The sequence below is a fragment of the Pristiophorus japonicus genome, chromosome 13, assembly GCF_044704955.1.
Source record: "Pristiophorus japonicus isolate sPriJap1 chromosome 13, sPriJap1.hap1, whole genome shotgun sequence".
NCBI classification, from domain to species: Eukaryota; Metazoa; Chordata; class Chondrichthyes; family Pristiophoridae; genus Pristiophorus; species Pristiophorus japonicus.
Window position 1 is genome coordinate 174,215,745 of NC_091989.1, and position 25,397 is coordinate 174,241,141.

The following is a 25,397-nucleotide window of genomic DNA, read 5'->3' on the forward strand; positions in this document are numbered from 1 at the left end:
CAGATAATAGTCTGTCTCTCTGTTTTTACCACCAAAGTGGATAACCTCACATTTATCCACATTATACTTCATCTGCCATGCATTTGCCCACTCACCTAACCTATCCAAGTCACTCTGCAGCCTCATAGCATCCTCCTCGCAGCTCACACTGCCACCCAACTTAGTGTCATCCGCAAATTTGGAGATACTACATTTAATCCCCTCGTCTAAATCATTAATGTACAATGTAAACAGCTGGGGCCCCAGCACAGAACCTTGCGGTACCCCACTAGTCACTGCCTGCCATTCTGAAAAGTACCCATTTACTCCTACTCTTTGCTTCCTGTCTGACAACCAGTTCTCAATCCACGTCAGCACACTACCCCCAATCCCATGTGCTTTAACTTTGCACATTAATTTCATGTGTGGGACATAGAAACATAGAAACATAGAAAATAGGTGCAGGAGTAGGCCATTCGGCCCTTCTAGCCTGCACCGCCATTCAATGAGTTCATGGCTGAACATTCAACTTCAGTACCCCATTCCTGCTTTCTCGCCATACCCCTTGATCCCCCTAGTAGTAAGGACCTCATCTAACTCCTTTTTGAATATATTTAGTGAATTGGCCTCAACAACTTTCTGTGGTAGAGAATTCCACAGGTTCACCACTCTCTGGGTGAAGAAGTTCCTCCGCATCTCGGTCCTAAATGGCTTACCCCTTATCCTTAGACTGTGACCTCTGGTTCTGGACTTCCCCAACATTGGGAACATTCTTCCTGCATCTAACCTGTCTAACCCCGTCAGAATTTTAAATGTTTCTATGAGGTCCCCTCTCATTCTTCTGAACTCCAGTGAATACAAGCCCAGTTGATCCAGTCTTTCTTGATAGGTCAGTCCCGCCATCCCGGGAATCAGTCTGGTGAACCTTCGCTGCACTCCCTCAATAGCAAGAATGTCCTTCCTCAGGTTAGGAGACCAAAACTGTACACAATACTCCAGGTGTGGCCTCACCAAGGCCCTGTACAACTGTAATAACACCTCCCTGCCCCTGTACTCAAAACCTCTCGCTATGAAGGCCATTTGCTTTCTTAACCGTCTCAAGATAAGTTTGAAGCACACCGCACCAATGTCATCTCTGCTCGTAAGTTCAGTTAAATGTAGCCTTATTGAAAAGGAACGTCAACTCTTGTCCTCCTGTCTGTCCAGCAGCCTCTCATTTTTGTTCCTTTGCAAAGATGTCTCCTGAGAATTCCGCTTTCTACTCTTCACGTCTAAACAGAAAGCTGCCATTTGCCTCATTTTTCTCTTCCAACTATCATCCTGGTAGAGATTCTTCCGTCAGATTCTTCCATTCAGCTCTATTCTTATAATTTTTTTTAAAAAGTGTTAGTTCCGGGATGTGGGTGTTGTTGGCAAGGCCAGCATTTATTGCCCATCCCTAATTGCCCTTGAGAAGGTGGTGGTGAGCTGCCTCCTTGAACCGCTGCAGTCCGTGTGGTGAAGGTACTTCCACAGTGCTGTTAGGGAGGGAGTTCCAGGATTTTGACCCAGCGACGATGAAGGAACGGCCGATATATTTCCAAGTCAGGATGGTGTGTGACTTGGAGGGGAATGTGGAGGTGAGGGTGCTCCCATGCGCTTGCTGCCCTTGTCCTTCTAGGTATAGAATAGAATCATAGAAAAATTATGACACAGAAGGAGGCCATTCGGCCCATCGTGTCCATGCCAGTCGAAAAAGAGTTACCCAGTCTAATCCCACCTTCCAACACTAGGTCCGTAGCCCTGTAGATTACGGCTCTTTAAGTGCATATCCAAGTAGCTTTTAAATGTGATGGGGGTTTCTGCCTCTACCACCCTTTCAGGCAGTGAGTTCCAGACTCCCAGCACCCTCTGGGTAAAGAAATGTTTCCTCATCTCCCCTCTAATCTTTCCACCAATTACTTTAAATCTATGCCCCCTGGTTATTGACCCCTCTGCTAAGGGAAATAGGTCCTTCCTATCCACTCTATCTAGGGCCCTCGTAATGTTATACACCTCAATTAAATCTCCCCTCAGCATCCTCCGTTCGAAGGAAAACAACCCCAGCTTATCCAATCTTTCTTCAAAGTTTTCCAGTCCTGGCAACATCCTCGTAAATCTACTCTGCACCCTCTATCGTGCAATTACATCCTTCCTGTAATGTGGTGACCAGAACTGCACGCAGTACTCCAGCTGTGGCCTAACTAGTGTTGTATACAGTTCTTGCATAACTTCCCTGCTCTTGTATTCTATGCCTCGGCCAATAAAGGAAAGCATTCGGTATGCCTTTTTAACTACCTTATCGACCTGTCCTGCTACCTTTAAGGATCCGTGGACATATACTCCAAGGCCCCTCTGTTCCTCCACACCTCTCAGTATCCTCCCATATATTGTGTATTCCCTTGCCTTGTTGCCCCTCCCCAAATGCATCATCTCACACTTTTCCGGATTGAATTCCATTTGCCACTTTTCTGCCCAACTGACCAGTTCATCGATGTCCTCCTGCAGTCTAGAGCTCTCCTCCTCACTGTCAACCACACGACCAATCTTTGTGTCATCTGCAAATTTATTTATCATGTCCCCTACATTTAAATCATTAATATATACTACAAAAAGTAAGTGACCAAGTACTGAGCCCTGCGGAACCCCACTGGAAACAGCCTTCCAGCCACAAAAACTCCCCTCACCATTACCTTTTGCTTCCTGCCACTGAGCCAATTTTGGATCCAATTTGCCACTCTCCCTTGGATCCCATGGACTTTAAATTTTTTGATCAGCCTACCATGTGTGGCCTTGTCAAAAGCCTAGCTAAAATCCATGTAAATTACATCAAACACACTGCCCTCATCGACCCTCCTTGTTACCTCCTCAAAGAAGTTAGTCAGACACGACCTTCCCTTACCAAATCCATGCTGACTGTCCTTTTAATCTGTGTCTTTCTAAATGAAGGTTTATACTGTCTCTCAGAATTGATTCCAGTAATTTGCCCACCACCGAGGTTAAACTAGCTGGCCTGTAATTGCTCAGTTTATCCCTTCCTCCCTTTTTTAAACAATGGCACAACGATAGTTGTAGAGGTCACAGGTTTGGGAGGTGCTGTCAAAGAAGCGTTGGCGAGTTGCTGCAGTGTATCTTGTAGATGGCACAGATGGTGAGCCGGTGGTGGAGTGAGTGAATATTTTAGGTGGTGAATGGGGTGCCAATCAAGTGGGCTGCTTTGTCCTGGATGGTGTCGAACTTTTTAAGTGTTGTTGGAGCTGCACCCATCCAGACAAGTGGAGAGAATTCCATTACATTCCTGACTTGTACTTTGTGGAAAGGCTTTGGGAGTCAAGATTTAACCCTGGAAGGTCTTTCGGCTCCCTGGCTCTGGATTCTAACATCAGCTCTGGCCCTTATTGTCCTCAAAGTGTGTGCCTCTGAAATCACTTCTGATCTATGCAGTTTGTTCAATCTTCTTTACTCTCAGTCCACATCCCCTACCTTGGAAATTTGCTCATGTTCACCCCAACCCTAAAAACTTGATGCTGGTTGTCTTTCACACTGCCGCTTTACTGCCATACCTCGAGCATCAAATAAGCTCCTGCTGACTCACAAATTACCCAGCATCTTGAAAGTTGTGACCCAACCCTCGTCTGGGTTGCATTCTGGCCTATTCCTGGTCATTTTGTTGACTGTATTACCTTCTTCTGGAATTCTGCTCTCGAATGCTTTGGTGAATCACCTGTCATTGCCTTGAACATCTTGAAAGCCCCCGGCATAGAGTCCAGCTTCATGGGCTTCGAGACAAGTTATCATCGCATAGTCGCCTTCCAAAGCGATGGTAAATGGCTTCCTAGTTTTCTGTCTAATTCCTTTATGTGGTCGATGGGTCATCATCTCTTTCCCACTCATGGTAAGGATGTTCTCATTCATCACTCTTTTGCACTCTGCATTTATCAACTATTTCAGATTGCATGCCTTCAGTACACGGCGCTTTCTTCCTGCAGGGCAGTGGCAGAATTACTACACTTTCATCTCAAGTTCTTCGTTGGGGTAGTCGGCCGTGGGAAGGTCAATAGATGGAAAAGGACGAGCGTTGGATCCAATAAAGGCAAGCACCTCATACCTTTGTTGGATCCAACGCTTGTCCTTTTCCATCTATTGACCTTCGTAGCCAACTACCTTGTTCAACTTCAATAGGAACTCTCCTATCTCCTCTATTGCTGCAACCAAGAAGCTGAATAACTTTCCCCTTGCTTTTCACTTCAGGATTCTCAACACTGTATAAATCCAAGATCTGCATACTGCTTCCATACATACTGCTTCCCTTCCATTCTACCAACACTTTTCTCGCATGCTCTGGACAGGACATCTTTAGCATATTCCTAGGCTGGGACTTTGCAGATGCGCAGAGGGCGGATTCAGTGGCGGGTCCACTGTCAAAATCTAAAAGATTGACAGCATGGCAGGAACTCGCCTGCGTGTCAGTTTCCCAAGTACCGGGTCTGCCTGCGCTTTATAGACCCGACACCAAGCGAGCCAATTGAAACAGCTAAGACGGTGTTTTAAAGGTACTTAAATAGCATTTTATCATCTATTTACCATTTTTTCAGCTTCTTGATGAGGTTCACGGTGCTCGGGGATTAGGTCGGGTGAGAGCTCGGATTTTCAATGACTCCCCATTGTTCTGAATAGGTGACGGCAACAAAAGTGGTATAAAAGCTACCAAGTCACAAGCTGTTCACTTTTCAATGTTCGAAGTTGGAGCTTTCAGGATTTGGAATACATGTTTCAGCTTTAGGAAGGTTGGAAGTGTTTGCAGTGACCTCTCCATACACTGTCACCTCCTTGGAGCAACCTCTCTCACCAGTGACAGATCGCTTCTGTCATCTCAACTTCAGCTGCCATCCATACCAGCGGCATTGGTGCCCTTGAAAAAATCTGACTTTGGTCCTCAGAATTCCACTACGATCAGCCCCAACAACAACATCACTAAACAAAGCAGCATCACCAACAACAACATGAATTCCTCTGCAATCATTTGATGCTGCACAGAACATCAGCACATGACCACATTGTTGTCTGGGAGGCCAGGGCTGGCCTCACCATGATCAGATTCACTTCACTTGATGCTGTACACCCTGGCTGCCACATGATGCACCAGGTTGGCACCACCCCACACCAACACCATAAAGTATCCCTACAATGCCCAAGCTATTCCTTTCACACTCATCACCATTGCGGGGGGGACCCTTATGTCTCACTATTCACTACAACTCACTAAGTCACTTCCAAATGAGCACATAAATCTGTTCAAGAAGGAAAAGTGTTGAAAATAAAGATTTCAATGATTGACAACACATTAACAGAAACTTTACATGAACATTGACTAAAAGACCCAAGTGCCTATCCTTATGTGTTGCTAGTTGGTATGATTGGACAAGGATGAGGGTGAGTACGAGGGGTGGCTAGTAAGGTGGGGATGTGATAATACAGTCAGAGGGAGATGGGTGGAGGTGCAAGGTAAGTTGCACTAAAAAACAATCACTAAAAGACGGATTACCTGGTCATGATCACATTGCAGTTTGTAGGAGCTTGCTGTGCGCAAATTGGCTGCTGCGTTTCCTACATTACAACAGTGACTATTCTTCAAAAAGTACTTTATTGCCTGTAAACTGCTTTGGGACATCCGGTGGTCATGAAAGGCGCTATAGAATTGCAAGTATTTGTTTTTTTCTTTAGTCAGTCAACAAGCATCACCTAGGATTTGTAAAATTAAATTCATTTAAATGCACCCCTCCCACGAACGTCTGGATCCGAGACACAGCTTAAGCCATAAAATGAGCTGTGAGTGATCAGTAAACTTGCCATTGCACTGCACGATGCCATTTCTTTCACACGCAACATCACTTCTTGGCTAAATGTCGTTGGCCAGAAGACTTGAGATACCAGTCCCCTACTGCACGCTTCCTGTGCGGTTAATTTTCTCCCGCAAAACAGCATTTCGTTTGCCTGAAAGAGGAAAATACATTCTTGTAATTTTTTTTCCACAGCATTTTCTGGTTTAAAAAAAAATCCCTCTGGAGTTTTTGTAAAATGAAATAAATGCGTCAACTTCAGTACGAGTGTGCGCCACTGTGAAGAAGGAAACAAACGCTCTTAAAATGCGCTGTATGAGCACGCAGGTTAGAGAGCATGCCTTGGGGTACACATCACAACATTCCTCCCCTTCAGTTAAAGAGGAGGGCAGCTGCGAACTCTGCATATATTTCAGTTTGGTGCATTGGGCCACCAGGGAGGGGTTCGGCCGAGCAGCCGAGAGGGGGTGTCAGGGCTGTTAGTTGGCGGCCCGGCCGAACCTGCGGCCACCATTGTCGGGCCGACCTTGGAATCGGCCGACAATTAAAATAAAATGCCGGCCGCGGCATTATTGCCTCTATACTTTGACATAAGCTCATACCATGTGTGCACTCATACTCTGTCAATAACTCTGTTCTCCTGCAATGGTTCCCCTTTAAGGGCAGACGCGCTGCCCAGCCACAAGAAGCTTCCTCCTGGGGAAAGCTGTTGGGGGCACCGAAGGGCGGCCGATCGGCTCCGACGGGGCAATTTCACACGCGGGGCGGAAAGGGGGTCGGTAAGGGATCGGCCCGTGCCCGACGGGGCGGGAAGACGGCTGGGGTGGTCCCGTACACCGCTCCAAAAATAAAGGCAGGCAATTTACGAAATGATGGGCCCTCGGCGGCGACCAAGCAGTGTTTGCTTTTCGCACAGGCAGCAATGGCTCTTAACAAAAGGGGCAATTTCAGCCCCAAGGACTTTGTGCACTTCAATGTGCTTAGGGCAACGGCTGGGACTAAAGAGGAAGAACCCCAGGTCCTCCAAAGACAGATGTAACCCTCCAATCATCAAAAGCATCCTGGAGTATTGCGGATCTGCTCACCAGTGTACAGAAGTTTCAGTGTCAGCTTTGCCCACTGTTGGACTCAAGGAGTGTTCGTTTCACTTGCACTGACTGGTCCAATTGCTCATCCCACAATCTGACTGGTCTGTATTCTTGTAAAGGCCAATCAGATTGCATAAAAATGAAAGAGTAAAACACGATCATTTTCATTGGATTAAATAAACCCAGAAAATGTTGGAAACACTTGGCAGGTCGAGGCAGCGTGTGTGGAGAGAACAGAGGAGTTAACACTTCAAGTGTGGACCCTTTATCTGCAGATAAAGCAGATACAGGTAATTTTACACTTAACGGAAGAGGTTTATCTTCTGAAACCAAGAACTCACCAGAGCGACTCCCATTATCTGCGGAAAGGTATATGATGAACATCCAGCTGGCGTAAGCCGTATAGTCGCGTATGGAGTCTGAAACCACGCCTTTTCACTGGCCCACACGATGTCACAGAGCGGAAGTATAGAGGCTCCCAGTCCCAGAGCTGGTCCGTTGACTGCCACGACAATGGGTTTCTTAAACTGAATGAAGGCATTCACAAAATCCCTGGAAGATAAAAAGCACAGAGACATTTTTAAAAAGATCGATGAGCAGCCAATGATACATTATTCACGATGAGCTGGAGCATTCTTCCTGGTTAGTCGAGCAGCTGGAATGCAATTTCTGACGCAATCGACCTAAACTCAGTCACTGTGGCCAGTTGCTGCTGCAGTAGTGCAGTCACCATGTCCCCACCGACACCTGGGAGTCCCTGGCCAAAGACCGCCCTAAGTGGAGGAAGTGCATCCGGGAGGGCGCTGAGCGCCTCGAGTCTCGGCGCCGAGAGCGTGCAGAAATCAAGCGCAGGCAGCGGAAAGAGCGTGCGGCAAACCTGTCCCACCCACCCCTTCCCTCAACGACTATCTGTCCCACCTGTGACAAGAGTCTGTGACCCTCGTACTGGACTGTTCAGCCACCCCAGGACTCATTTTAAGAGTGGAAGCAAGTCTTCCTCGATTCCGAGGGACTGCCTATGAATGAACTACAGCTTAGAAATAAAATAAACAGGAAACACAAATCTAAATGTTAAACTTGCTTGGTAGAAACGTTTGCCCAGAGTTCAGTTAGCTCAATCAGGTGTGTATGAGGTAAGGCAGAGCAATGACATAAAACAGAAGTAAGTTTCACGCCTCTGGCAATATCTCCCGTAAGCTGGCCTGCCTCCCCACACAGCGCGGCACATTCAAATTCTTGCGCATGCGCGGTATCGACGATGTAAAAGCCGGTGAGCGGCCTCTGCAGGACGTTCCAGATGACCATGCGGCTGGGCGGGGTCTCTGGAGTCAGACTTACCAATCCACAATGCAGCAATGATCCTCAGGAATTCCGAAAACCGGAACTGTCCAAAAACTGGACATTTTGTGCGTCGCTAATGGAGTCATCCGGAATTATTGTCCGAAAACCCCAAATCCGGCACAGATCCGGTCGAGGATTCCATAATTCAGGCAAGAAAATCAAGTCTGAATACCGGGATCCTCGACTGAATACGCGCCGGATTTTGGGTTTTGCTGGATTTCGGATCTCGCCGCTAAAAACTCGACACGGATTCTGGATTTCAGACTATAGGTTTTCTTGTCTGAAATCCGTAAAAACCCAAAAGCTGGAATGGATTCCGTTCTGAGGATTCCGGGCATTGTAACTGTATATAAATATTTTACCGCAGTTTTTACAAATGTCACAGATGTTGCCTGGATTGGAGAATTTTAGCTGTGAGGAAAGATTGGATAGGCTGGAGTTGTTTTCTTTGCAACAGAGGAGGTTGAGGGGAGACCTCATTGAGGTGTATAAAATTACGAGGGGCCTAGATAGAGTGGATAGGAAAGACCTGTTTCCCTTAGCAGAGAGGTCAATAACCAGGGGGCATAGATTTCAAGTAATTGGTAGAAGGATTAGAGGGGAGTTGAGGAGAGCGTTTTCACCCAGAGGGTTGTGGGGGTCTGGGAATCGCTGCCTGAAAGGGTGGTAGTGGCAGAAACACACAATCACGTTTGAAAATTACTTGGATGTGCAACTGAAGTGCCGTAACCTACAGGGCTATGGGCCAAGAGCAGGAAAGTGGAATTAAGCTGGATAGCTCTTTGTCGGCCGGCGTTCTATGCTGTAAATTTCTATGATATGTTTGAGGAAGCGAGAATATCGGAGTACGAGAGAGGATATGCAACAACTGATAGAGAGATAACTGAAGAGAAGGAATTGGTTCTGACAAAAGCTGCACAACTCAATGTGGGGACTTATTATTAAAATGTATTCGATCACGGGATGTGGGCGGTGCTGGCAAGGCTGGCATTTATTGCCCATCCCTAATTGCCCTTGCGAAGGTGGTGGTGAGTCGCCTTCTTGAACCACTACAGTCCTTGTGGTCAACATACTCCCACAGTGCTGTCAGGGAGGGAGTTCCAGGATTTTGACCCAGCGACGGTGAAGGAACAGGCAATATATTATCAGTCACCTGAGAACTAATTTTTAGTGTGGAAGCAAGTCATCCTCGACTCCGAGGTACTGCCTAAGAAGAAGAAGAAGGGTCTGGATCGTCATATATAGGACAGACCAGGTAAGAACAGCAGATTTCTTTCCGTAAAGGACATTGGTGAAACAGTAGGATTTTTCTAACATTCCGATAGTTTCATGGTCACCATTACAGATACTAGCTTTTTTATTCCCGATTTATTCAATTAATTGCATTTAAATTCCCCAGTTGCTGTGAGGGGATTTGAACTCGCGTCTCTGGATTACTCGTCCAGTAACATAACCACGATGCTACCATCAACAGACCCTGCGGCACACATCCCAAGCTTTTGAAAGGAGCTAGCAAATGCTCATGCCACCATTTTTCATTCTTCCTCAAATTTGCAAGTTTATAGGCCAGTTATTCTTAACACCAGTTGTGGGCAAAGCCTTAGAATCCATAAACCGAGATAAAACTGGCAAGCTTTTAGTAATATTTGGGTTCATCATAGAGAGCCAGCATGGATCTGTTAAAGGCAAGTTGTGCTTGAGTTTATGTAGATGTAATGCACACTGATTGAGAGAAGGCATTCCATAAGGTGTCTCGAAAGAGGCTCATTAGAAACATTCAGGCATGTGGTATACGAGCAAATGTAGCTATGTGGATAGAAAGTTGGTGGAATCAAAGAATTACGATCTGGGAGTGAATCCAGAGCCGGCCACTCTGAGAAAAACAGGATGTCATGTGGGTCAGTTGTACACGGGCAGGGTGCTGCTCTCTGTCGCCTCGAACTGAAAATAGGCACACATCTTAAAAAACAAAACGCAGCAAGGCTGGTTCGGGTAAATGGGATTATGTTTCAAAATCATGAGGGGTCTGGACATAGCAGATAAAGAGAAACTTTTCCCATTGGCAGAAGGGTCAAGAACCAGAGGACACAGATTTAAGGTGATTGGCAAAAGAACCAAAAGCGACAGAAGAATTTTTTTTTTTGAACACAGGCCTGAAAGGGTGGTGGAGGCAGACTCAATCACAGCTTTCAAAAGGGGGCTGGCTAAGTACCCGAAATAATTTTTTTTACATGGTTACAGGGAAAGGGCGGGGCAGTGGGACTATCTGATGTGCTCATGCAGAGAGCCGGCACGGGCTCGACGGGACGAATGGCTGTAACCATTCTATGATTCAATGCTTGGACTGAAGAATGGTTGGAAGTGGATCAATGCTGGGTTCTTTTCTTCCTTGTACATACAGATGATTTGGACTTGGATATAGAACATCAGGGGTATGGCGAGAAAGCAGGAATGGGGTACTGAAGTTGCATGTTCAGCCATAAACTCATTGAATGGTGGTGCAGGCTCGAAGGGCCGAATGGCCTACTCCAGCACCTATTTTCTATGTTTCTATCTCAAAATCCGCTGATAACTGTCACTAAGAGAGCGGGAAATAAGATCAGAAGGGATTGTTTCACAGAGAGGGCTGATGCTCATGGAATGCTTTGCCTCAGGCAGTGGTTGAGGCAGAGACCATTACATTATTTAAGGGAAAATGGTATAAATATTTCAAGCAGAGGAAGATATATTGCTGTGGATAGAGAGCAGTGTGGCGGGATTATTTTTGGATTTCTCTAGTTGGCACAGACACCATGGGCCAAATGGCCTCCTTCCGTACTTTAACGTTCCATGATTTTCCTATAGTCCTGATTAAAACTGAACACAAGCCGAAATAAAATTCCTCATTTGGACTCTCTAATGTATGCACCTGTGAGTATGCTCACAGGTTTGTGGAGCTGTTGAGCCTGGAGGGTGGTGCACGGAGCAGTGCCGTGCAACAAATTTTTAAGCCGGTTCACGGACTCCCAGGCCGCCTGCAATTTCTGCAGTCTGGAGGAGTCCGTGTTCCATGTTTTTACTGAATGTACAAGGTTGCAGCCCCTGTTCCAATATTTAAAGGGGCTGCTCCTCAATTTCTGGTTGCACTTCAGTCCCACACTCCTGATCTTTGGGCACCCTGTGCGGAGGGGAGCGGGTAGGTCCGAGGGCCTCCTCGTAGGACTGCTCCGGGGCACGGCCAAGGGTGCCATCAACCGGTCCAGGCAGCGGGCGGTCGAGGGGGTCGTTCAGCCTGACTGCCTGCCTCTCTTCCGCGCGTACATCCGGGTCAAGGTGTCCCTGGAGATGGAGCACGCGGTGTCCACCGGTACGCTCGCGGCCTTCCGTGAGAGGTGGGCGCCGGAGGGACTGGAGTGCATCATCACCCCCGGCAACCAAATTTTAATTTGATTTTATGTTTTAAAGTTTAATTTGTTTTAATTATCGGGGTTTTAGTGTCCCCCTCCACTTTTATAGGGGGCACTTGTAAAATATTGAATTTTAATGCCCTAAAAAAACACACAAAAAAAACCTACAAAAATAATTTAAAAAAAGAGGGCTGTTATAAGTGTCTGAAATGTCCCCCAGATCGGGGGGCACTCGATCTAATGTTGATTTGTACTCCCTAAAATTGTGGAGCTGTTGAGGGAAAAGCCCCGGGGCTGGACGGGCTGACCGTGGAGTTCCACAGGGCGTTCTGGGATGTCCAGGGGGGCAACTACGCGCGGGTCCTGGGGGAAAGTCTGGCGACCGGGGAGATGCCCCTCTCTTGGCGCAGGGCAGTCATCGTCCTGCTGCCTAAGAAGGGCGATCTCCGCCTACTTAAGAACTGGCGCCCGGTCTCCCTCCTCAGCATGGACTACAAAATCTTCGCCAGGGCGATGTCTGCTCGCCTTGGTGCCGTGCTGGACCACATGATCCACCCCGACCAGTCCTACACAGTCCCGGGCCGGACAATCCACGATAACATCCATCTGGTCCGGTACCTCATCCATCATTTCCAGGAGGCTGGTCTGTCGGTCGCCTTCCTATCTCTCGACCAAGAGAAGGTGTTCGACAGGGTGGATCACGACTATCTGTTCGGAACTCTGCGCGCTTTCGGGTCCGGGACGCATTTCGTTGCCCAGATCCGACTTTTATACGCCGCCGCGGAGTGTCTGATTAAGGTTAACGGGTCCTTGACGGCGCCCCTTCGCTTTAGGAGAGGGGTGCGCCAGGGATGCCCCATGTCCGGCCAGTTATATGCCATCTGCGTGGAGCCTTTCCTGCGCCTCCTGCGGACGAGGTTGACGGGACTGGCTCTGCTCGGGCCGGGCGTGGAGGTCGTCCTCTCAGCTGACGTCGAAGACGTGCTCCTCACGGTAGAGTATCCCGCTGACCTGCGGAGGATGCGTGAGTGCCAGGGGATTTACTCGGTCGCATCCTCCGCCAGGATCAACTGGGAGAAATGTTCCGGACTCCTGGTGGGTCAGTGGCGGGTGGACTCCCTGCCGGAGGAGCTCAGGCCTTTTGCCTGGAGCACGACCCATCTCCTCTATCTGGGAGTCTACCTTAGCCCCGACGAGGAAGCCTGGCCGGCGAACTGGCAGGAGCTGGAGGCCAAGGTCGCCGCTCGCCTAGGGCGCTGGACAGGACTGCTCCGAGTGCTGTCCTACAGGGGTCGAGCGCTAGTCATAAACCAGCTGGTGGCCGCCATGCTGTGGTACCGGCTGGTCACTTTGACCCCTCCCTCTGCGTTTGTCGCCAGGATACAGAAGAAGCTGGTGGACTTCTTCTGGAACAACAGGAAGCACTGGGTCTCTGCCGCGGTCTTGAGTCTCCCGTTTAGGGAGGGCGGTCAGTCGTTGGTGTGCATCAGCGCCCAGCTAGCGACTTTCCGTCTTCAGACCCTGCAGAGATACCTTTACGTTGAGCCCCCTCCTAGGTGGCGTGCACTGGCGACGTATTTCTTCCGCCGGCAGCACGGCCTCAACTATGACACGCAGCTCCTGTTTGTGAGCTTGGGGGGCGTCAGGACCGCCGTCCAGGAGCTGCCTGTCTTTTACAAGGAACTCACCAGGGTCTGGAACAAAGTCTCCATCAAGCGCCGCACTCCACCGGCTGGAGTGGCGGCCGTCCTGCAGGAGCCGCTGCTCGGGAATCTGTACCTCCACGACCGAGGTTTTAGGTGGCAGTCGGACGAGAGGGCTGTGGCTGGTGAGGTGACCAGGGTCAGGGACCTGCTCGATGGCGGAGGAGCGGGCTGGATGGCGCCAGACACGCTGGCGCGGCGCCTAAATTCGGCCGACGTCCGCCGCGCGGCCGATGCCATCGAGTCGCTAAAAACAGCTCTGGGCCCTGACTCCGTGTGTCGAGGAGGCTCAAGCACGTGGGGAGATCCGTCCGAACTGACCCCCGTCCGGACGGAATTCATCATCGGCGCCAAACCCCGGAACCTCCCTCGGGAGCCGGCGCCTCACAACTTGAGCCGCCTCGGGGAAATCCCCTCCGTGCCTTTCAGTTCTGCGCGGAGGGGTTTCCTGCTCCTGCACACTCTCAACTTTGCCATCCTCGTCTGCCGTCCGGACATGCCATGGCGTACCATCTTGCCGTCCGGAGGAGGCGGGGGTCCCCGATGGAGGGCACTCTATGCGGGAGTCCTCCCATTATTCATCGGGGACTTGGCCTGGAGGGTGGTGCACGGAGCAGTCCCGTGCAACAAATTTTTAAGCCGGTTCACGGACTCCCAGGCCGCCTGCAATTTCTGCGGTCTGGAAGAGTCCGTGTTTCATGTTTTTATGGAGTGCGCGAGGTTGCAGCCCCTGTTTCATTATTTAAAGGGGCTGCTCCTCAATTTCTGGCTGCACTTCAGTCCCACACTCCTGATCTTTGGGCACCCTGTGCGGAGGGGAGCGGGTAGGTCCGAGGGCCTCCTCGTAGGACTGCTCCTGGGCACGGCCAAGCGTGCCATCAGCCGGTCCAGGCAGCGGGCGGTCGAGGGGGTCGTTCAGCCAGACTGCCTGCGCCTCTTCCGTGCCTACACCCGGGCCAGGGTGTCCTTGGAGATGGAGCAAGCGGTGTCCACCAGTACGCTCGCGGCCTTCCGCGAGAGGTGGGCGCCGGAGGGACTGGAGTGCATCGTCACCCCCGGCAACCAAATTTTAGTTTGATTTTATGTTTTAAAGTTTAATTTGTTTTAATTGCCGGGGTTTTAGTGTCCCCCTCCACTTTTATAGGGGGCACTTGGAAAAAAATTTGATTTTTGTGCCCCAAAAAAAAACATACAAAAAAAAACACAAAAAAAGGGGCCTTGAAAATGTTTGGTGTGTCCTCCAGATCGGGGGGCACGATTTAATGTTTTTCTCCCAAAAGAGTTGTGGAGCTGTTGAGTTGGGAGTGGCTTAGCCTGTCACGTGATGTTCACAAGGCTCAATAAAACCCCAGCCAGTTGGGTTCGGGGGATCCACGATGATGCAGGTGGTTGTGAGCCTGGTGGATGAGCTGGTAATGTGTAGTGTGGTTGTTAAAACCTTGAACCTACTCCTATTTCTTATGTTCTTAAGAGGCAAAAACACAGAATGGCTTTTGTATTTCGTAATGTATTCCAAGTGGTTACAAGGTCAAAGTAAGTTTTTATTTCTATTTGTCTCAGTCTCAAAAATAACCAAGAATATAAAATGGTTTATAAAACAAAACAGTGGCGAGATATGTTGAATCAATTACTTAAATTTGCAGAGGGGTTCCGAATAAAATTCATGACCTCAAAAGATGTACAGTGAAGTTGAACCTTCTGGTTACATCAAACACTAAACCAAGGAGCGATACCAATCAATGTAATCTTTTAATCTTTGTATCTATTTTGACCTTCAGATTAAAAACCTACACCCTAGAAAAATAGGACTGTAAAGATAAAGCGATATTCACCCAGACTACAGGCAGAAATGATGAAATTGCAAAGTGATGGGAACAAATTTCCGCAGTTCGATCAGAGTTTAGCCATGGTCTCATTGAATTGATCTCGTGGAGCAGGCTCTTCCTCGGTTTATTTACTCACCGTGGGTGAGGAAAATATTGCTCATTTTCCAGGGATCAACCAAAAAACATATTTTGTTGTCTCGAGGCGATTTCTTACCAACCTTATTCCAAATCCTTCCAGTTGAGGTGTGCTCCCGCTCTCCGTTTCTAAACTCAAGCGCTGTCCCCCTCCCACCGATATCCTCGTACTCACCATGACCAAGATTAGAAAGAAAGACTTGCATTTATACAGCACCTTTCACAACCACTGGATGCCTCAAAGCACTTTCCAGCCAATGAAGTACTTTTGGAAGTGTAGGCACTGTTGTAATGTCAGAGACACGGCAACCAATTTGCGCACAGCAAGCTCCCACAAACAGCAATGTGATAATGGCCAAATCAACTGTTTTTTTTGGTGATTGCTGGTTGAGGGATAAATATTGGCCAGGACACCAGGGATAACTCCACAGCTCTTCTTTGAAATAGTGCCGTGGGATCTTTTACATCCACCTGAGAGAGCAAGACAGGGCCTCGGTTTAACGTCTCATTTGAAAGACGGCACCGCTGACACTGCAGCACTCCCTCTGCACTGCACTGGTGGTTTAGATTAGATTGTGTTCCTGGAGTGGGACTTGAACCCACAACCTTCGGACTGAGAGGCAACTGTGCTACCCACTGAGCCACAGCTGACACTCTGTTTGTTAAAGCTGTACGGAGAGATATAATGCGATCACACACACACACACACACACACACACACACAACAATAAAGCTCGGGTCCTTCAAGCAGATCCCTGGATTTTCCAGAGTTCTACAAATGGTTAAGACAAACACTGAACATGTATCACTGGAGTTCCCAGAGGAACTGATACTAGTATTATCCTTGGAGGGAAAGTAAAGCCCCGGGAGAGTACATTTTGTTCCCAGTACTCACGTACCATTGTCTATGCAAAAAAAAACAAAATGTTCCTTGACATTTGTTGTTTTTTAAGAAGTCAAATTTTACAACCCAGCCATTGTGTTTTGTTGCTTTGTTGTGGAAGGTTACTGTCGGAGAGGTCACTGAAACTCTGGAGTGACCGCTTTCATTTTAATGTGGACTGTGAACTCGGACCGATCTGGGAGTGAATCCAGAGTCGGCCACTCCCGAGAAAAACAGGATGTCACGTGGGTCAGTTATACATGGGAGGGGTGGTGCTCACTGTATGCTCGAACTGAAAATAGGCACAAATCTTAAAAAAGAAAATACAGCATGGCTGCTTAACTGTCCTTAAATAACATAATTCTTCTGACGCAGAGCCCAAAGGAAGATTTTGTCGTGATTTCGCAACTCTCGGAATAAAATTCAACCGTTTCGCCCCTCCCTTTCTCTCTAATCTCCTCCAGCAACCACTCCCCCCCGCCCCCTCCCCACTGCGAGATGTCCACGCTCTAATTCTGCGCTCCTGAGCATCCCTGATTATAATCGTTCAACCATTGGTGGCCGTGCCTTCTGTTGCCTAGGCCCCAAGCTCTGGAACGCACTGCCTAAACCTCTTTCTATCCTTTCTATCCTCCTTCAAGACGCTCCTTAAAACATACACCTTTGACCAAGCTTTTGGTCACCTGCCCTAATTTCTACTTATGCGGCTCGGTGTCAAATTTTTTAATCGCATAATATTCCTGTGAAGCGCCTTGGGACGTTTCACCTCATTAAAGGCGCTATTTAAATACAAGTTGTTGTAGTTTTACCCTTTGCACCTATAGAAAGAACAACATTGCCCCTCGCGTTAAAGTGGCTTCTCGTCAATCACGTACATTCCTTGCAAAAGGTGCCTTGGCCCACAGGTTTATACCTACAGCAGCTTTTGTTTGGAATTAGAAATGACCATGCTCGTGAAACATTAAAAAAAAATGATTCCACGGTTAAGTTACCCTGCTCCCGAATAACGCGGACCCGCTTCTGTTGAAGGTTATTTAGTTAAAAGCTTTGAAATTAGGGAGCAAAACAATAATGTGAAAGCTATATATGCACGCTGTTACGGTGACGTGCCGCTCCTTTAACCTGTGGGATTACAGATTGTTTTGTTTGTGGGTGAAGCTTCCCCTCCCTTTGAAAATCTACTCAAGAGAACGACGGTGTTAGCAGAAAGGGCCTGTCAGCAGATCGAGCACAAAGCCCTCCACCTCCATCACCAGCCTGAGCAAGAGCTGTTACAGTGCAAAGAATGACAATAGCAAAAATATATATAGAAACAAAGCCACTCTTTCAGAATGAAGAGAGATTCTGGAACCAGTCCAGTTTATTCTTCGAGTTTCTTTCACACAGAATAAACAGCACAGAAACAGGCCATTCGGCCCAACCAGTCCATGCTCCATTCGAGTTTCCTCCCATCCTTCCTCCTCTAACTCTATCAGCATAACCCTCTATTTCCTTCTCCCTCACATGCTTATCTAGCTTCCCTTTAAATGCATCTGTGCTAGTCACCTCAACCACTCCCTGTGGTAGCAGGTTCCACGTTCTCACCACTCTCTGAGTAAAGAAGTTTCTCCTGAATTCCCTATTTGATTTCTAGGTGACTATCTTATATGTACGGCCTCCAATCTTGTTCTTCCCCACAAGCGGAAACACTCTCTCTGTGTCTACTCTATCAAAACCGTTCATGCTTTTAACGAGCTCTATTAAGTCACAGAAAACGGTGGTTCTTGGAATGACTCGAGAGTCTGGTTACTGTAAACTCACTCAGGTGCAACCTAATCCATCTTTATTCCAGCCCAAGTGAGTCTGCATGACAAAGACACCCAGCTTATATACAGGTGACCAAGCACACATGCCACATACGTACAGCCCGATGACCTCCGACCGCGGCGCCCTATGGTGTCTGGTGACCCCTAAGCATTAATACATAACAACATTCCCCTTTTAAAACCTTAACACCAGTCTTTTTACAAATTAAGACGGGCTGGGGCTTTCCTCTCACGAGTTGATCGTCTCAGTTCAACTTTGGCTCTGGGCGAGCGTTCTGAGTCCGTCGAGACTGAGGGCTGAGTAGTCCTGATGGGAGTGATCATGATCACATCAGAGACTGAAGGTTCAGAGTCAGTAATGTCAGCAGAGTCCTCTGATGAGTGAACAATGGTTGGTTGGTCACTGACTGCATCTTCTTCACTCGGTTCCAGTTTATCCGTGTGCCGCAGTTTAACCTGGTCAAGGTGTTTCCTGCATGTTTCCCATTCTTGAGCACGGCAATATACACTTTGTTACTCTCCTTGGCTGTAACAGTGCCGGCGATCCACTTTGGACCTTGACCACAGTTCGGTACATAAACCGGATCGTTGACCGAGATGTCACATGACACGGGAACACGATCGTGACACCATTACTGACTTTGACATCTGTTTTCAACACGATCATTCAAATCAGGATGAACAAGAGAAAGCCTGGTCTTGAGATTTCTCATTATCAGTAGTTCAGCAGGAGGAACCCCAGTAAGCGTATGAGGTCTTGACCTGTAACTGAGCAATATACATGACAACCGTCTCTGCAGTGAGCCCTGAGTTACACGTTTCATACTTTGCTTGATCGTTTGAATGGCACACTCTGCTTGACCATTAGAAGCAGGCTTGAATGGAGCTGATCTCACATGTCTGATGCCATTGAGTTTCATGAACTCCTGGAACTCAAGACTTGTGAAGCAAGATCTGTTGTTGCTCACTACAATGTCAGGCAAACCATGAGTAGCAAACATGATACGAAGGCTCTCAATGGTAGCTCTAGACGTGCTGAATGACATAATAACACACTCTATCCACTTAGAATATGCATCTATTACAACGAAAAATGGACCCGCAAAATCAATATGGATCCCCGACCATGGTTTAGATGGCCATGACCAAAGACTCAGCGGAGATTCCGCTGGTACTTTACTTAGCTGCATGCAAGTATTGTACTGATGCACGCATGATTCCAGATCAGATTCAATTCCAGGCCACCATACATGAGACCTAGCAATGCACTTCATTATGACAATACCAGGATGAGTGCTATGAAGCTCATCCTTGCGACGGTTGTAAGGTTTGGTCTCCTCACGCATCTCCATAGGTATGGCAGACCGATCAACACTGAGTGCACACCGTTTCACAACCGATAAGATAGGGTCATGGCTGATCCAGTTCCTAACTTGTTGATCAGTGACAGGGCCTCCTTCATTCTCAAAAGCATCCATTACTAACAGTAGATCTGCAAAAGTGAGACAGGCAGTCAGGCTGAATGACCCCCTCGACCGCCTGCTGCCTGGACTGGTTGATGGCCACCTTGGCCATGCCCAGGGCGGTCTCAGTTACAGGTGGTGTCCCGGTGGTAGAAAGGCCGCAGACCCAGGCAATCCGTCAGCGATATTCCAACACAGACAGGCCGGGAAACAGCATGGGGGGGGAGGAAAGACCCTGAAACACGGAGCAGCTGTGCAGTGAGTCGGTGGGCAGAGGGGGTTACACCTGAAACGGTGCTCGCGTTCCCGACAGGAGCCACCAAGCCTAATCCCACTGCAGGAAGAACAGGGAGGTATCATGTGGTGAAGTATTCAACAGACATGCTGCTGAACCTTCAGGCTTAGCTTTTATCTGAAGGGAAGATAAAAGTTTTCACATCGACAACCACATCAAAGTTCACTATATCGGAGAACCCTGGCAAAATTACACGCAAGACCCTTAACAGGACTTTACATTTATTAATGTAAATGTGCAAGGAGTTTATCGTACCATAACTTAGATGGGGGTTCGTGATTACTAATCCATTTGAAAAGAAGTTCTTCAACCAAAAACGTTTGAGAACCACTGACATAAAAGATGGACTAACGGGAAAGTGGTCTCAAATGCTTCATCCCTCTCCCCATTGTCCACAGTTCTTATCATTTTTGATGGATACTATTTTCTCCCCTCTCTCTCTCCGACAGTGATAGGCTGATAATGGAAATTGGCATCCTACGCCCATTGTCAGACCCGGTTTCCAACTTTCACGGGGCAATGGGTGAAGCAAGCGGCACACAGGCAGGTCCCACTTTCTCCAGGCGTTGATAGGCCTGACCGGCTATCCTTGAAGGACCTCTGGTGGCCCCTGCTAAAGGCAAGTGTTATTTCGGTGGGATCTGGGGTAGGAATGCCCCACCGTGCCCCACAAAAATCTATCTACCCACTGCCAGCTCATTCTCGCCAACACCCCCCACCCAGCATCCAATTCCATCCACTAACCCCACCCCCCCCCCTGCCCAGCATCCAATCCCACCCCACCCAGAGCATCCAATCCCATCCACCCTCGGCACCCCCAGCCCAATCCCCCAACCCCTCACCGGCACCCCCAGCACCCAATCCCATCAGCCCCCTACCCCCGCCCCCCCCCCAGTATCCAATCTCTTCCCCCCCACCGCCCCCGCACCCCCAGCCGTCTCTGTTGACCAGCTGCGTGAGATAGCCAGATGCTTCTCCTCCTGTCTAGACCCGCGAGCAGCACCGGAAGCTTGGCGGGAACCGGAGAGTGCTCCCAAAGTCCCGGCTTCGAACCACAACCTGTTTTAGGCTCGGAGGCGAGAGCACCGTCGACCGAGCCACGGTGATGCTCAACTGCCACTTGCCTCATTGCTGGGGAAGAGGGAAAACCAATATGCGGAACTTTGTGCTTCCCATCTCGCGGATGGGTGTCAGGTGGCGGACAAGATCAGTCTGCGGGCACTCACCGCCTTGACTCGTCTATAAAAGGTGGCAGTCACAATCCTACCGTTAGGAAAGGACAAGTGGATGCACTGAAAATATAGATCTGTACGAGCTGCTCCTTTCCATCAATTTCGACTTTCTGCTCCACTGCTATCACAGCCCACAGGTATGTTAGCAACCAAAGTTTTAAAAACAGCCTTTGCATGAATGTATGCCATATATGGAAACACACCGAGATGCTGCATTGCAAGAAACCGTGGTTTGTAAGAAATAGTCTTATATGGGTTCCCGAGCTCAGCAGTTTGCCCAAGTTGATGACACTGAAGGATTCCAATCACATCTGACAAGGAATTGTACAGACAACTGAGTTACAAGGGCACAATACAACTACAGGCCTTGATAAGAGGAACCTTGAGATTAAAAAAAACTGTCCAAGAGAAGGTGTGATCTCATAGGATGGGGAGGGTTTCTCACCCAAGAGTTGAGGCAAGAAACTCAACATATCTTACGTCAAATGGTCCTGTCTGATATGTCCTTACTATACAGTACAAATGCACACGAGGCCCATACTTGAGAGAAGGTCACTCTGTGACCAGCAACTTTTATTCCAGCACTGAAGTGATGAAGGTGGGTGGAACTTCCCCTTTTATACCTGAAAGTCCAGGTTAGGAGTGTCTCCCACAAGTTCACCACCTAGTGGTCAGTGTTCTCACACTGCACAACTAGTCAGTTTATACATGGGTTACAATGACAGTTAAATACATGACATTACCTCCCCCCCAAAGTCTTATTGGGATCACAGGTTAAGTCTCTCTGGTGGTTTACGCTCCCTTGTAGAGCGCCTGAGTTGGGGCTCTGGTTGTTGGGCACTGTCCTGAGTGTCTGCTGTTTGCGGTGCCTCAGACCTTCTGGACTGCCCACAGTGACTGGACTCTCCTCCACTTGGTTCCGGTGTTCAGCCACCTGTGGAGGAGTGAACTCTACATCGCATTCTTCCTCTGCTTCTTTTATGGGGTTGCTGAACCTCCTTTTTGTTTGATCCATGTGCTTGCGGCAGATTTGTCCATTGGTAAGTTTAACTACCAGAATCCTATTCCCCTCTTTGGCAATCACAGTGCCTGCAAGCCATTTAGGCCCTGCAGCGTAATTGAGAACAAAGACAGGGTCATTGACATCAATACATCGCGCCCTCGCATTCCCGTTGTGGTAGTCACATTGTGACTGACGCCTGCTCTCAACAATTTCCTTCATGGTGGGGTGTATAAGGGATAAACTGGTTTTGAGCGTCCTTTTCATTAGCAGCTCTGTAGCTGGGACCCCTGTGAGCGAGTGTGGTCGGGATCTATTGGCCAACCGGAGGCGTGATAAGCAGCTTTGTAGGGAACCCCCTTGGATTCTGAGCATCCCTTGTTTGATTATCTGCACTGCTCGTTCTGCCTGGCCGTTTGATGCCGGCTTGAACATTGCCGTTCTGACATGGTTGATACCATTTCCTGCCATGAAGTCCTGGAATTCAGTGCTTGTGAAGCACGGGCCATTGTCACTGACCAAGACGTCAGGTAGACCATGGGTGGCGAACATTGCCCGTAGACTTTCTACCGTGGCCGAGGATGTGCTTGAATTGAGAATGTCACACTCGATCCATTTGGAGTAGGCGTCTACTACAACCAAAAACATTTTTCCCATGAAAGAACCTGCGTAGTCCATATGGATGCGTGACCATGGCTTGGCAGACCAGGACCAGGGGCTAAGGGGGGCCTCCCTGGGCGCATTGCCCAGCTGGGCACACGTGTTGGACCTGCGAACACAAAGTTCCAGGTCTACATCTATCCCTGGCCACCAAACGTGTGACCTGGCAATTGCGTTCATCATGACAATGCCCGGGTGCTCATTGTGGAGTTCGCTGATGAACACCTCTCTGCCCATCTGGGGCATGACTACTCGGTTTCCCCATAGTAGGCAATAGGCCTGAATCGAGAGTTCATCCTTGCGCCTGTGAAATGGTTTGAATTCCTCAGGGCATGCCCTATACGTGGCTGCCCAGTCCCCATTTGACTAAAGAGAGTAGCGGGTCTCTATTTGTCCAGACTTTGATCTGATGGGCTGTCACGGGTGAGCCTTCGCTTTCGAAAGCTTCCACAGCCATTACTATCTCAGCAGCATGCTCGGTTGCCCCCTCGGTGGTGGCTAGTGGGAGCCTGCTGAGTGCATCGGCGCAGTTTTCAGTGCCCGGTCTGTGCCGAATTGTGTAGTCATAGGCGGCTAACGTGAGTTCCCACCTCTGTATGGGGGCTGCTGCATTTGCATTTATGGCCTTGTTGTCGGCCAAAAGGGACGTTAGGGGTTTGTGATCTGTCTCCAGCTCAAATTTCCTGCCGAACAGGTACTGGTGCATTTTTTTTTACAGCATATACACACGCAAGCACTTCTTTTTCTACCATGCCATAGCCCCGTTCTGCCTGGGACAGACTTCTGGAGGCATAAGCTACCGGCTGTAACTGACCTTTGGCATTCACATGCTGCAACACACAACCGACACCATAGGACGACGCGTCGCATGTTAAAACAAGTTTCTTAGATGGGTCATATAGCGTTAACAGATTGTTGGAGCATAACAAATTTCGTGCTCTATCAAAAGCCCTTTCCTGGCTGTCCCCCCAGACCCATTCACGATCTTTGCGTAGGAGCACGTGTAGCGGCTCTAACAGCGTGCTCAATTTGGGAAGAAAGTTACCAAAATAGTTCAGGAGCCCCAGGAACGAACGCAGCTCCGTCGTGTTATGGGGTCTGGGTGCTCTCTGGATCGCTTCCGTTTTGGACGCAGTAGGTCTGATCCCGTCTGCTGCTACCCTCATCCCCAGGAATTCTACCTCTGGAGCTAGGAAGACGCACTTCGCCTTTTTCAGTCGCAGACCTATCCGGTCCAGTCTGCGTAGCACCTTCTCCAGGTTGCGGAGGTGTTCTTCAGTATCACAACCCGTGATGAGGATGTCGTCTTGAAAAACCACTGTACTTGGAATCGACTTGAGGAGGCTTTCCATATTGCGTTGAAAGATCGTGGCAGCCGAGCGAATCCCAAACGGACATCTATTATACTCAAACAACCCCTTGTGATGGTGGTCAACTTCTTCGACTCACTCGCCAGGTCCTGATCATGTAAGCTTATGTCAGGTCCAATTTTCAAAAAAGTTTGCCACCGGATAACGTTGCGAAGAGGTCCTCCGCTCTCAGTAGCGGGTACTGGTCTTGGAGTGACACCCGATTGATGGTGGCCTTGTAATCATCACATATCCTGACCGACCCATCCGCCTTGAGCACCGGCACGATAGAGCTCGCCTAGTCACTGAATTCTGCTGGCGAGATGATGCCTTCCCTCAGCAGGCGGTCCAATTCACCTTCTATCTTTTCCCACATCACGTACGGCACCGCTCTGGCCTTGTGGTGTACTGGCTTGGCGTCCACCATGAAAGTGCCAATGCCGGGTTGAAATAGTGAGTCAAATTGTCCAGGACCTGTGAGCATGATATTTGCTCCACAGAAGAAATTGCATTGACATCGCCCCATTTCTAGTTCATGACAGCAAGCCAACTCCTCCCCAGTAGTGCGGGACCGTCCCCCGGAACAATCCAGAGTGGCAACCTGTTCTCCGAATCTTTGTGGGTCACGACTACCGTGGTGCTGCCTAGCACCAGAATGATCTCCTTTGTATATGTCCGTAGCTGTGCGTCAATCGGCAATAATTTTGGCCTCCTGGCCTTGGATGCCCACAACTTGTCGAACTGTTTGATACTCATCAGGGACTGGCTGGCACCTGTGTCTAGCTCAATTGATACTGGGATGCCATTGAGGAGCACTTTCATCATTATCGGTGGCGTCCTGGTATATGAACTGTATATGTGCTCCACATGAACTCGCTGAACTTCAGCTTCCAGTGATTTCCCCCAGTGTCCATTTGGCCCCGTAGGGCTTACATTGTCCCCGTCCTCCTCGTACATCAACCTGGCTGCAGGCTTCCTGCACATACGCACCAAGTGACCGCTGACATTGTAATTTCTGCAGGTGTATTGCTGATACCTGCAAGCTCTGGCTGTGTGTTTGCCTCCACACCTCCAACATGAGCCGTTGTTGGAAACAAAAGGCCCATTACCAGTCGATTGTCTCTGACTGTCTCTGTAACTGTTTTTAAGCACACCATTAACAGGTGCTGATAGCCCCATTACTGGCCGCATTGTCCCTTGCGATGGCGTGAATCGCCGTTCAGCTAGCCATTGTCTCTGTTGAATTCCCCCTTTGGGTTCGACTACATGCTCGGGCATGTCCGATTGCCCCTTGTCTGCCTGGGGAACTGTGTGCCGTGTTAACAATGTTGACTCCCTGTCCATTTGCTGCATTTAAACCAAGACTTTTGTCAAACATCATTCTGGTCTCTTCC

The 25,397-nt window shown here is 48.8% G+C and overlaps 1 protein-coding gene across 1 annotated transcript in view; it reads right to left on the reverse strand.

The window, feature by feature from the left end:
* Positions 1 to 25,397, reverse strand: part of LOC139278359 (chromodomain Y-like protein 2) — a 220,792-nt gene that overhangs the window by 14,817 nt on the left and 180,578 nt on the right. The window contains exons 5-6 of the mRNA XM_070897030.1: positions 7,267 to 7,477; positions 5,848 to 5,991 (exon numbers count right to left, since the gene is read on the reverse strand). Coding sequence (XP_070753131.1) covers positions 5,848 to 5,991; positions 7,267 to 7,477 — 355 coding nt within the window. The remainder of the gene's footprint in view (positions 1 to 5,847; positions 5,992 to 7,266; positions 7,478 to 25,397) is intronic.